Source organism: Dendrobates tinctorius, unplaced genomic scaffold (assembly GCF_039654945.1).
Source record: "Dendrobates tinctorius isolate UK_male_01 unplaced genomic scaffold, ASM3965494v1 ptg000003l, whole genome shotgun sequence".
Lineage (NCBI taxonomy): Eukaryota > Metazoa > Chordata > Amphibia > Anura > Dendrobatidae > Dendrobates > Dendrobates tinctorius.
The window spans coordinates 81329247-81342812 of record NW_027361671.1 but is presented as its reverse complement, the minus strand read 5'-3'; the positions used below and the strand labels follow the sequence as shown (position 1 = coordinate 81342812).

Genomic DNA, 13566 nt, shown 5'->3' with positions numbered 1-13566 from the left:
ATAAAGGATACATTGTGGGACGCACTTTATAAAAATGTCATTGAGATTGCGTGGATTTGAGACTGTAGCCTATGTACAATCAAGGGAGAAGTATTAATATTAAAATTCAATATTTTATTTAAATAAATACATTAAAAGTTGATTGATTATTAATCAGTTGTGCAACAAAATGTAGCTGCCCAAGATATAAAAGCTGCATAAAAAATAAATAAAAATAAATAAAAAAAAAACACATGAAGACTCCTAGACTATGAGAAATAAGATTCTCTAGTCTGATGAGGCGAAGATAGAACTTTTTGGTGATAATTCTAAGCGGCATGTGTGGAGAAAACCATGCAATGCTCATCACCTGCCCAATGTAATTCCAACAGTGAAACATTGTGGTGGCAGCATCATGCTATGGGGCTGTTTTTCAGCTGCAAGGACAGGACAGCTGGTTGCAATTGAATGCAACATGAATGTGGCCAAGTACAGAGAACCTCTTCCATAGTGCTTTGGACCTCAGACTTGGCCGAAGGTTCACCTTCCAGCAAGACAATGACCCTAAGCACACAGCTAAAATAACAAAGGAATGGTTTCAGAACCACTCTGTGACCATTCTTGCCTGGCTCAGACAGAGCTATGACCTATATCCAATTGAGCATCTCTGGAGAGACCTGAAAATGGCTTTCCACCAATGTTCACCATCCCACCTGATGGAGCTGGAGAGGATTTGCAAGGAAGAATGGCAGAGGATCCCCAAATCCAGGTGTGAAAAACTTGTTGCATCTTTCGCAAGAAGACTCATGGTTGTGCTAGCTCAAAAGGATGCTTCTTTCTACTCAATATTGAGCAAAGGGTCTGAATACTTATGACCATGTGATATTTCAGTTTTTCTTTTTTAATAAATTTGCAAAAATTAATAAATTTCTGTTTATTTAGTCAAGATGGGTGCAGAGTGTACATTAATGAGTAAAAAAATGAACTTTTTGAATTTACCAAATGGCTGTAATGAAATAAAGAGTGAAAAATTGAAAGGGGTCTGAATAAATTCTGTACCCACTGTATCTTTCCATTATTATACTTGGATATAGCACTCTGTGAACAGCCAGCTTCTTTAGCAATGACCTTTTGTGGCTTACCCTCCTTGTGGAGTGTGTCAATGATTACCTTCTGGACATGTCAGGAACACCGCACTGAACTTGCTCACTGAGCCCGTGCGCGTGTCCTGAGTAAAGCGAACAGTGCCCGCTCCAGAGACCTGTGGAGCGGGCAGCAGCCGAGTAGATGCGTACTTCAGAGCCGCAGGACCTGAAGCACGTGACTGCTAGGGGCATGGCCTAAACTCCACAGAGCTAGGAGCTGCAAGATAACTCCTAGCAGGGTAACTGCGAGACAAAGTTACCAGGGGGCATAGACAGGGAGAATAGTCAAGACGTAGCCAGTGAGTCACACACAGAGATAGCTGCAAAGGTACAAGGGGGGCGAGCAGAGAGTAGTCAGGTCACAGGCAATGAGTCATACACAGAGATAATAACGCAATACAAAATCAACAGGCAAACTCACAACGGGAAACAGAACCGGGTCAGAACCATATAAACAAGCTATAGCAACAAACAGGCACACAGGGGTCAGCACACTAGGCCAAAGGCAAAAGTATAACTGGCAGGGATTGAAGCTTCCCAGGGGTTTAAGAAGCTCTCCCAGAACCAGAAAGAGGCCACAATCAATATCCCCAGGTGTGCAGATCAAAACCTGCACCGAGCTCCAGAAATTAACCCCAGGTGTGCAGCTCAAAAACCTGCACTGGAATCATGAAAGGACGACTGTCATGTCAGCAGTCCTCCCCATGATTGTGGAGCATGCTGAAACAGAGTAAGAGACCTTTTTAAAAGCTTACGAATAGAGTAGAGCGAAACGGGTTGGTCAAATTCGGTCAAATTCGCTGACTTTCACTGAAGTCGGGTTTCATGAAACGAAACCCGACCATAGTGTGAGGTCGGCCACGAGGTCGATGATCAGAGTGCCAAAGTCACGTTTCAAATGATGCTTCCATCACCCTTTTTCAGCCAATGATGGAGGACGCACACTGTGGGCAACGCGATGACATGGGCATCGGTCACCACCATCTTTGAGAAGGGCATGCAAGTGATTGCCTTGCTTTGTGTGGCGTCACAGGGCTATAAAAGGGCGTGCACACCGACCGCCATCTTACTTCTGCCGATATTAGCATTAGGGAGAGGTTGCAGCGGCTGATTCTGAATAAGGGAGAGTGTTAGGAAGGGAAGAAGAACAAAAAAACTGCTTCTGCTGTTAGCGATTTCCACTGTACAACACAACAGTATGTGTGCAGTGACAGGGGAGGCTATATTTTTTGTGCATCAGCTCTGTTGGTTATTAGGCTGCCTTATAAGGCTCCCTGATAGCTGGATTTTTGTTTGAACACTGCTGTGCAAACTGCTTTTTTAAAAGCAAAAATACTTTTCTTCCTCTTTTCTGCACAGCTACCAAACGTTCATTTTTCCACCCTTTTGTGTGCAGCAGTCTTGCTTACTAGGCTGCCTGCTGCCATACTTGGACTGAGAGCATCATTGTCAGCCTCCTAAAATCTCTAGGGAGCTTCCAATTCTCCCCAATACTATATACACACCTTGTACTTTGTCATACACCAGCCAATTTCAGCCTGTTAAATTGAGGTGTAATCTTTAGTGGGCCTGAGATAATAGTTCAGCCTCCTAAAATCTCTAGGGAGATTCAAATTCTCCCCAATACTATACACACACCTTGTACTTTGTCATACACCAGCCAATTTTAGCCTGTTACATTGAGGTGTAATCTATAGTGGGCCTGAGATAATAGTTCAGCCTTCCAAAATCTCTTTGGAGCGTCCAATTCTCCCCAATACTATCTACACACCTTGTACGCTGTCATACACCTGCCAATTTCAGCCTGTTAAATTGAGGTGTAATCTTTAGAGGGCCTGAGATAATAGTTCAGCCTCCTAAAATCTCTAGGGAGATTCAAATTCTCCCCAATACTATATACACACCTTGTACTTTGTCATACACCAGCCAATTTCAGCCTGTTAAATTGAGGTGTAATCTATAGTGGGCCTGAGATAGTAGTTCAGCCTCCTAAAATCTCTAGGGAGCTTCCAATTCTCCTCAATACTATATACACACCTTGTACTTTATCATACACCAGCCAATTTCAGCCTGTTATATTGAGGTGTAATCTATAGTGGGCCTGACATAATAAAGTAGTTCAGCCTCCTAAAATCTCTAGGGAGCTTCCAATTCTCGCCAATACTAAATACACACATTGCACTTTGTCATACACCAGCCAATTTCAGCCTATTAAATTGAGGTGTAATCTGTAGTGGGCCTGAGATAATAGTTCAGCCTCCTAAAATCTCTAGGGAGCTTCCAATTCTCCCCAATACTATATACACAACTTGTACTTTGTCATACACCAGTCAATTTCAGCCTGTTACATTGAGGTGTAATCTATAGTGGGCCTGAGATAATAGTTCAGCCTCCTAAAATTTCTAGGGAGCATCCAATTCTCCCCAATACTATATACACACCTTGTACTTTGTCATACACCAGCCAATTTCAGCCTGTTAAATTGAGGTGTAATCTATAGTGGGCATGAGATAACAGTTCAGCCTCCTAAAATCTCTAGGGAGCTTCCAATTCTCCCCAATACTATCTACACACCTTGTACGTTGTCATACACCTGCCAATTTCAGCCTGTTAAATTGAGGTGTAACCTATAGTGGGCCTGTGATAATAGTTCAGCCTCCTAAAATCTCTAGGGAGCTTCCAATTCTCCCCAATACTATATACACACCTTGCACTTTGTCATACACCAGACAGTTTCAGCCTGTTACATTGAGGTGTAATCTATAGTGGGCCTGAGATAATAGTTCAGCCTCCTAAAATCTCTAGGGAGATTCAAATTCTCCCCAATACTATATACACCTTGTACCTTTTTTTACAGTACCATATAGCTGGTGGTATTTTGGGTACATTTTTCCAAAAATGAGGAAGTATGGTGCAAGAGGCGGTGGAAGTGGGCGGGGGTTGCCAGCTGGTACTGATGGTGGTGGGGGTGGTGGTGCATCTGCTGGTAGTGGCAAAAGCACAATAGCACCTAAGGCAGGAGGTGTTGAGCCTGCGTCATCGTCTGGCTCCACAAGGTCTCGAAGGCTCCCTTCTCTGGGAGTAGGTAAAACGCTTTTAAAGCCGGAGCTTCAGGAACAAGTTTTGGCTTACATTGCTGACACAGCCTCCAGCTCTATCGCCCCCTCTTCTGAAGTTTCAAAAAATAAAAGCACTGAGTCGTCATTGGAGGCTCCTGGTCAGGAACAACACCTTTCCTTGTGTCCTTCACCCCCTACCAAAAGTGAAGGATGCGGCAGGCCACACTACAGATTACTCCATGGAGCTCTTTTCACATACCATGCCTGGGTTATCAAGTCAAATCCTGAATTCCCCAGTCCAAGATGAATCGAACATGGAGTGCACTGATGCACAGCCACTGCAGGAGTTTTCTGCTGGTACATTCACTCAGAGCACTACATTGTCCTCGCAGTGTACTGAGCCAGAATCTGACCCTTATGAAACTCAGGTGCCCCTTCCTGCATACTATAACACCTTACACGGTGACAAAGAGGAAGATGCAGATGAAAGTGGAGGTTCCTTGAGCAGGTGGGGGGGCATACTCATGGGTGACGGCACTGGCACAGGGCCCCTCATAGTATGCAAAAGTGTCTCTGCTGGTGGGAGGGCCCACCCGCCATCAGACACACCGCCGTACTATGAGGGGCCCTGTGCCAGTGGCGTCGCCAACGAGTGGGCCCCCCCTGCTTGCTCAGGATCACAGCACTTGCAAAATTGAAATACTTACCTCTCCCTGCTCCACCGCCGTAACGTCTTCCGCGTTTCCTGACAGTGACATTCTGGTCAGAGAGCGCGATGACATCACGTCTGTACACCCTTTGCCTAAACAGTGCAAAGAGATGGAAGATGGGGACGATGAGGAGTCCAGACTAGTACAGGGATTCCCTAGCGAGGAGACTTATTTAATTGTTTTAAAGGTTGGGAGAAATTTTTGGGGAGCACTATACTCTGGAGAATGATATATGGGGATCACCATACACTGGAGCATTCCAAAGGTGGACATCAGACACTGGAGCAGCATTTACAGGGCCCATTATACACTGGAGCATTAGAAATTTTGCCCATTATATATGGAGCATTATTTGGGCCCATAACACAGTGGAGCTTCATCCATGGGGGCTAACATATACTGTAGCATTATGTGGAGCTCATCATATACTGTATGGAACATTATATGGGACCAATGATAGTGTATGGAGAAATATATGGGCCTCATTACTCTGTATAGCGCACTATGCGGTGGCCATAATACTGTATGGAGTAATTTACTGTCCATTTTTGGAGCTATTGGAGAATTTAAAATGGATATCAGTCATGTGATGCAAGAAGTTAAGTATTTTTCATTGTACTATACCACTATTTCTCTGCCGCATCAGAGCATCATGAATTGTGGCATGTGTTAAAGGAGCCCATTGACACTCTTTGGCCCTGGGCCCACGAAAATCTGGAGCCAGCCCTACCCCCCCACAACTTTAGCCAAATAACCCCCAGTTTTCAATGCCTAACTATTATTATAAAGTAAATTAAGGTTGACAAGCTTAAGTAATAAGAATTGATGTTTTTGGCATTAAAGTGGGCACTGTAGGTTTGTTGCCTGTCCTCCACTCACTGCCGACTTTTCTTCCCCATTGACTTGCATTGGGTTTCGTGTTTCGGTCGGCCTTCGACTTTTCGCGATAATCAGCCGATTTCGTTCGACTCGACTTTTGAGAAAGTCATGAAACCCGACTTGACCCGAAAAAAGGCAAAGTCGTTCATCTCTACTTACGAAGCCTTTGCAGGTGTTTTCTGTTAATAGTTCTAATTTACTGAGATAATGACTTTTGGGATTTCATTGGCTGTAAGACATAATCATCAAGATTAACAGAAATAAACCCTTGAAATAGATCACTCTATTTGTCATGACTCTATATAATATATGAGTTTCAATTTTTGTATGGAAGAACTGAAATAAATTAACTTTTCGATGATATTCTAATTTTTGTCAGAAGCATCTGTATACTGTAATTCTTCCTAAAAAAAAATCTCAATTTTAATTTTTATTATTTCAATTATTGGCAGTTTGCTTTTTAGTGCACATGGCAAAATTGAAAAACTGCAAAAAAAAGCTCAGTTAAATAAATAAACATAGATACAAGGAATGAAAATAATTAGTGATGAGTATATTCATTACTATTCGCTATTCGCATGGATAGTACGGTATTCGGGTTACGTGTTACATTGCAAGTATTTGTGTACTTACCTCGCTATAGTCAGATGTCCCGCCCTGCAGTTTTGGTGCCTTCTTTGCAGCCACTAAACATGCTGGACTACAATCCCAGTAATGCCTCAGACATCTTTGGTTGTGGCATTACTGTATTTGGCTGGCCATCCAGCATCATAGGGTCTATTTAAGCCCTGCCGCTGCCATTTTGCACACATTGCATCCAGAGCCTGCATTCTACAAGCCTAGGGAGAGATCGCTCAGCTGCTAGGGAGAGTCTTTAGACCTCTTGATTACACAAAAGCCCTACCTGCAGTGTATACTAGGTTAGTGTAGAGTAGGGAGAGAGAGATACTTGAGCAGGGACAGTTTAAAGGAGCCAGTCACCAGCTCCATAATACCACCAAAAAATAGCTATTTTCAGAGCTGAAGACACACAGCAAAGTCAGAGTACAGAGGAGGAAGAGATTGTGTATTAGGTAGGGAGAGGTTAAAGTGTTTTGCCAGTGTCGATCTTAAAACAGCTCTTGTTAGAGGCAAAGCAATATTTTTCCAGCACACAGAGTACTACCATTTTGTGCTGCCCTTTTTTTTAATCACCGGTCTATTTTCTCCGCTGTTTTTGTGGTCACAGCCTGCCTTCTGATGTCCACATTAGTCCACTGAAAAAGGTGGTTATTGCCCTATGCAAAGCAGTAGTCCAAACATTTCCTACTGCCTGCTACCAAGCACGCACCAGGGTCATTTCCCCCGCTGTTTTTGTGGTCACAGGCTGCTTTCTGCTGTCAACATTAGTCCACTTAAAATGGCTTTTAGTGCCCTACGCAAAGCAGTAGTCCAAACATTACAAACATTATCAGAGCTTAAGAGTGTTAATGCAGTCTAATTAATTGTTTAATTGATTGCCTCCATTCATTGGTGCCCCTTCTTTTAAATATGTTAAAATTCCACCCCCTTCTTTTAAATATGTTAAAATTCCTCTATTTTTCTATGCCACCTGATGAAGACAGCGCAGTGCTGTCGAAATGCATTGTGGATATTAATAAAGGTTTGTGCCTTTTAATCCCATTGTTTTGCTTCTTCCCTGCCCTAGCGCTCCTTAAAGACCGCGTTATTTCCTGTTTTCTTCACACATCCCTCTTTGAGGGTGAGCCGCAGGAGCTGCTTTGGGCGAGACGCTAAGAAGAAAACTTCACGGACTACAGCCACAATACCTGCAGTCACATGTCTTCAGGACCTGCAATCACATGATCACCTGACGCCGGCAGCATGTCACACCACTGTGCTCACAGCAGCTAGAATCGTGACCTACAAGGTGTCGCAGCCATTCTTCCTCATTCTTCCTCACTCTTCACTGGGGTTATGCAGGGATGCATAACCCTGGAAGGTTGGTGGCCTCTCGGCTATGGTTTCCTGCATACCTCGAATGTTCTTACTGGTCCTACTCATGTGTACTCCCCTCTTCTTGTCTTTCATAGGATTTAACTTAAGACATTTAAAAAATATAAATAGCTAAATATAATCTATAGAAAATGAATCAAATCAACTAAAAGAGAAATCCCAAGATATTTTTTAAATGTATAAATACAAAACAACAAGGTTTGCACAGATGGTCCCCTAAATAATAGGAATGGGGAATTATAAAATGTGCTTAAGGTGCTGCCCATTGTATTGGATTGTCAATGCAACCCCCTTCTCCCACTCTTGACACACTGACATTGACAATCCAACACAATGGGCAGCACTTTGAACACATTTTGTAAGTGGTAATAACCTTGCAAATAACTCATGAAAGAATAAAGTTACGTTAAATCCAAGCACACCATTGTTTTTCTTGTGAAATTCTCAATAAGTTTGATGTGTCACATGACCCACTTCCCATTGGAAAAAATAAATTTGGATCCAAAATGGCCGACTTCAAAATGGCCACCATGGTCACCACCCATCTTGAAAAGTTTCCCCTATCCCATATACTAATGTGCCTCACTCTCTAGTAATTGACACTGTTCCCAGTGATTACGTGATTGACGCATAGCTAATGTGCTGCCCATTTTCAAAAAGTGCTCTAGGTGTTTCCTGGATAATTTTAGGGTACGTTTAACATCCATTGTGGGAATAATGTTCTAGGAGCTTGAAGGGGAACTATATACAGGAGTATGTAATAGAATATAAAATTATATGTAATAGTCAGCAAAGTTTTACTATGGACAGAAGTTTTCTCCTCAAAAAAAGCAAACAATGTAGATGGAATAATAAGAAAGTTATGGTTCTTGGAAGAAGAAGAAGAGGAAAAAATGACACTGCTAAAATGGAAAATAGCCATGTCAAGAAGGGGTTAAGGTCAAACTACAGGTGCTTCTCACAAAATTAGAGTATCATCCAAAAGTTAATTTATTTCAGTTCTTTAATACAAAAAGTGAAACTCACATTATATAGAGTCATTACAGAGTGATCTATTTCAAGCGTTTATTTCTGTTAATGTTGATGATTATGGCTTACAGCCAATAAAAACCCAAAAGTCATTATCTCAGTAAATTAGAATAAATAGCAAAAACACCTGCAATGGCTTCCTCAGTGCTTAAAAAGGTCCCTTAATCTGTTTTGGTAGACTCCACAATCATGAGGAAGTCTGCTGACTTGGCAAATGTCCAGAAGGCAGTCATTGGCACACTCCACAAGGAGGGTAAGCCACAAAAAGTCATTGCTAAAGAAGCAGGCTGTAACCAAGCATATTGTTAGGAATGGCGGAGCGCACTAAATAAAATAAAAAAGTGCATTCGCTGCTCGGGGTCCACTGTGCAGTAGGTGTGAACACTGCTGCTAAGTAGTGACAGATGAGCAATATGGTGGAAATGCGCACGTGGGTTAAACGTCACCCAGGTGCGCAAAGCAATCACTGTTTACTTACAGGTGCAGGACCCAAGGCAGAGGAACTGCGTCTGTCTAGACCTACCGTGCGTGCAGCGTCGCCACTGCGGACGCCAAAGAGAGCTGCAACTGCAGCGCGGTGTAGGACACTGCCGCTAGACGAAAGTGCCGTAAGGCGTAGCACAATCGGAAGCTTGTGTAGAGGTGCGGTGTGCACAGTGGCATAATGCTTGCCACTGACTGGCGCTGACTGCTACTCTAATTCCCTATCCACATGCGTAATATCAGAGGGAGGGGAATCTTAATGAGTCAGTCACCAGAATCATACATCCGTCACCATTCACACATCTAGCAAGTAAAGTCTATACTAGCGCATGGCCGAACGGCCATGCGGGCCTTTTATAGCTGTGCGCTGCCGGGACCTTCCAGATTTTTGAGATGGACCAATCAGATCTGGAGAAGGACCTGAGCACATGACTCCTGACCAGTTCGTCTCGTGAGCATGCTCAGTGGAGCGGCAGAGGAACTTAGCCTCAGGAATGGCTTGCTGCAGAGTAGCATGTGAGGCTCTGGATTCCTGTTGTGTAGCTGCAGGAATCCGACGCCTAACATTACCCCCCCTCCTCCCTGAGCCTTCCAATCCATCACCTTGTGCCCATCAGAGGCATAGGCCTCAGACTCGTCCGAAGGCAAGTCTGATGTCCCGGCAGGTGACACAGAAAACCGGGACACGTGGAAGGCATCAGAGGTGGAAAAATCTCCAGGTTTGAGAAGGGACACATGAGAGACTACGGGAGCGGCAAAATCGCCAGAAACCGAAGTTAAAGTGGAACGCCGCAGAGTATCGGCAGGCGTCTTCACTCTCTGTTTAGGGGAGGTATTCCGAGCACAAGATGCGCATGCCCAAATATATTTTTTAGTGTCCCGAGCCCTGTGCGGCCACCAATAAGACCTTGCCAGGAGTTTTGTGGTCTGCATGTAGCCACAGTAACCACCCACCCTGGACGCGTGTGCCCACGCAAGAACCTTCAGCCGAAGGTGAGGAGGGACAAAGGTCTTGCCCGGCGGCACAGAGGTTGGCCATTGCGGGGCCCTGTTATCATGGGGAACAGAGTGTTGACAGTGGTAACCGCAAGTGGAGCTTAGTGCTGGATGCGCTTTGAGACTGGCGCGAGACACCTCCATGGGCTCTGAAAGTGAACACTCTGGCTTGGGTGACTCCAGAGGTTCAAAGAGGTTGGGAGCCGGAGTAACCTTCCATCTGGATTGAGCACACTCCAGCCTGCTCTCTGAAAAAACAGAGATCAATGCGGGTGGAAATGGCAATTAGCTCCTCCAGACTTGCAGGAACCTCTCTGGTAGATAGAGCATCCTTAACATGCTCCGCTAAACCTCTCCAAAACACAGGGATGAGAGCTCTATCAGACTACTCCAGCTCGGAAGCCAGTGTCCGAAAACGTACGGCATACTGACCTGAGTTAACGCTAATAGCTGAAGAGAGGTGTCATGCATGACCCGTGGTCCCAGAAAGACCTGCTTGATAGCTGTTAAGAACAGAGCAGCGGTCCGAACCTCTGGGTCGCCACGCTCCCATAGTGGCGTGGCCCACTCCAACGTCCTGCCCAAAAGAAGGGAAACAATAAACCCCACCTTAGCCCGTTCCATAGGGAATCGCACAGCCAGTAACTCTAGCTGGATAGAGCACTGGCTCACGAAACCCCTACAGGAGGCGCCATCGCCAGAAAATTTATCGGGCAACGGGAGGCGGGAAATTGTCGGCGCACGGGGAGGACGTGGACACACGTGAAACCGCCTCTGCAATTGCCTGATCAGCAGCCTCAGTAGACTTCACAGCTGAGATAGCACTCTCAAGAGTAGCCAACTGGCCCTCCAGCTGCCGAATGTACTGTAATAGTTGCTGCTGATCTGCCATTACTAGCCAGACCCTGGTGCTAGTATAATGTTAGGAACGGCGGAACGCACTAATTAAAATAAATAATAAAGTGCATTTGCCGCTCGGGGTCCACCATGCAGTAGGTGTGAACACTGCTGTTAAGTAGTGACAGACGAGCAATATGGCGGAAATGTGCACGCGGGTTAAACGTCACCCAGGTGCACAAAGCAATCACTGTTTACTCACAGAGATGCCAGCAGAGGTAAACACAAAAGGCTGAGCCTGTTAGCGTCACAGGTCTCAGGTAAATGCACACACGTATCTGGTCACAGGTGCAGGACCCAAGGCACAGGAACTGCGTCCGTCTAGACGTACCGCGCGTGCAGCGTCACCACTGCGGACGCCAAAGAGAGCTGCAACTGCAGCATGGCGTAGGACACTGCCGCTAGACGAAAGTGCCATGAGGCCTAGCACAATCGGAAGCTTGAGTAGAGGTGCGGTGTGCACAGTGGCATAAGGCTTGCCACTGACTGGCGCTGACTGCTACTCTAATTCCCTATCCACATGCGTAATATCAGAGGGAGGGGAACCTTAATGAGTCAGTCACCAGAATCTTACATCCGTCACCATTCACACATCTAGCAAGTAAAGTCTATACTAGCGCATGGCCGAATGGCCATGCGGGCCTTTTATAGCTGTGCGCTGCCGGGACCTTCCAGATCTTTGAGATGGACCAATTAGATCTGGAGAAGGACCTGAGCACGTGACTCCCGACCTCCAATGGGAGATCGTCTCGCGAGCATGCTCAGTGGAGCGGCAGAGGAACTTAGCCTCAGAAATGGCTTGTTACAGAGCAGCATGTGAGGCTCTGGATTCCTGTTGTGTAGCTGCTGGAGTCCGACGCCTAACACATATAAATGGAAAGTTGAGTGGAAAGAAAAAGTGTGGTAGAAAAAGGTGAACAAGCAATCAGGATAACCGCAACCTTGAATGGATTGTTAAGAAAAGGCAATTCAAAAAATTGGGGAAGATTGACAAAGAGTGGACTGCTTCTGGAGTCTTTGCTTCAAGAACTACCACAAATATATTTAGGACATGGGCTACAAGTATCACATCCCTTGTGTCAAGCCACTCATGACCAATAGACAATGCCAGAAGTGTCTTACCTGGGCCAAGGAGAAAAAGAACTGGACTGTTGCTCAGTGGTCCAAGGTGTTGTTTTCAGATGAAAGTAAATTTTGCATTACATTTGTAAATTAGGGTACCAGGGTCTGGAGGAAGAGTGGAGAGGCCACAATCCAAGCTGCTTGAGGTAGGTCTAGTGTGAAGTTTTCACAATAGTGATGGTTTGGGGAGCCATGTCATCTGCTGGTGTAGATCTACTGTGATTTATCAAGACCAAAGTCAGCACAGCTGTCTACCATGGCATTTTAGAGCACTTCATGCTTCCCTCTGCCGACAAGCTTAATAGAGATATAAATTTCATTCTCCAGCAGGACTTGACACCTGTCCATACTGCCAAAATTACCAATACCTCGTTTAAAAACAACAGTATCACTGTGCTTGTTTGACCAGCAAACTCCCCTGACCTTAACCCCATAGAGAATCTATGAAGTATTGTCAAGAGGAAGATGAGAGACACCAGACCTAACAATGCAGATGAGCAGAAGGCTGCTATCAAAGCCACCTGGGCTTCCATAACACCTCAGCAGTGACACAGGCTGATCACCTCCATGCCACGCCACATTGATGCAGTAATTGATGAAAAAGGAGCCCGACCAAGTATTGAGTGCATTTACTGAACATACTTTTCAGTAGGCCAACATTTCGGATTTTAAAATCATTTTTCAAGCTGGTGTTATAAAGTATTCTAATTTACTGAGATAATGAATTTTGGGTTTTCATTGGCTGTAAGCCATGATCATTAACGTTAACAGAAATAAACACTTGAAATAGATCACTCTGTTTTTAATGAATCTACATGATATATGAGTTTTACTTTTTGTATTGAAGAACTGAAATAAATGAACTTTTTGATGATATTCTAATTTTGTGAGAAGCACCTGTATTACCAAACTCTATGAATTCCTTATGAACATATATCCAATGTTGTAATATTAAAAGTTTACATGCTTTTATCATTTGCCTTTACCTTGTTATAAGAACTGCAGCATCTACTGCTGAATATTCATCGCCCCAGCTTGTGGACATCTCCATGTGGACATCATTCTTCTTTCCAAATTCATCCAACTGCCATTTACAAAAGCTTTCCAACATTTTTTCTCCATGGTGCCCTATATACATATCTGCCTATAAAAGATGAAAGTATGATAAGTTAGGAAATGATTTTTCCTGCTCATTTTGTACAGAATATTAGTTGTGTTTGAACTATTTTTACGACTCCAGACCTCAGCATACTTAAAAATGTTAACTATTAT

General features: G+C 44.3%; 1 protein-coding gene across 1 annotated transcript in view; it reads right to left on the bottom strand.

The window, feature by feature from the left end:
• Positions 1–13566, bottom strand: part of ADAMTS19 (ADAM metallopeptidase with thrombospondin type 1 motif 19) — a 444363-nt gene that overhangs the window by 345447 nt on the left and 85350 nt on the right. The window contains exon 6 of the mRNA XM_073557745.1: positions 13281–13438. Coding sequence (XP_073413846.1) covers positions 13281–13438 — 158 coding nt within the window. The remainder of the gene's footprint in view (positions 1–13280; positions 13439–13566) is intronic.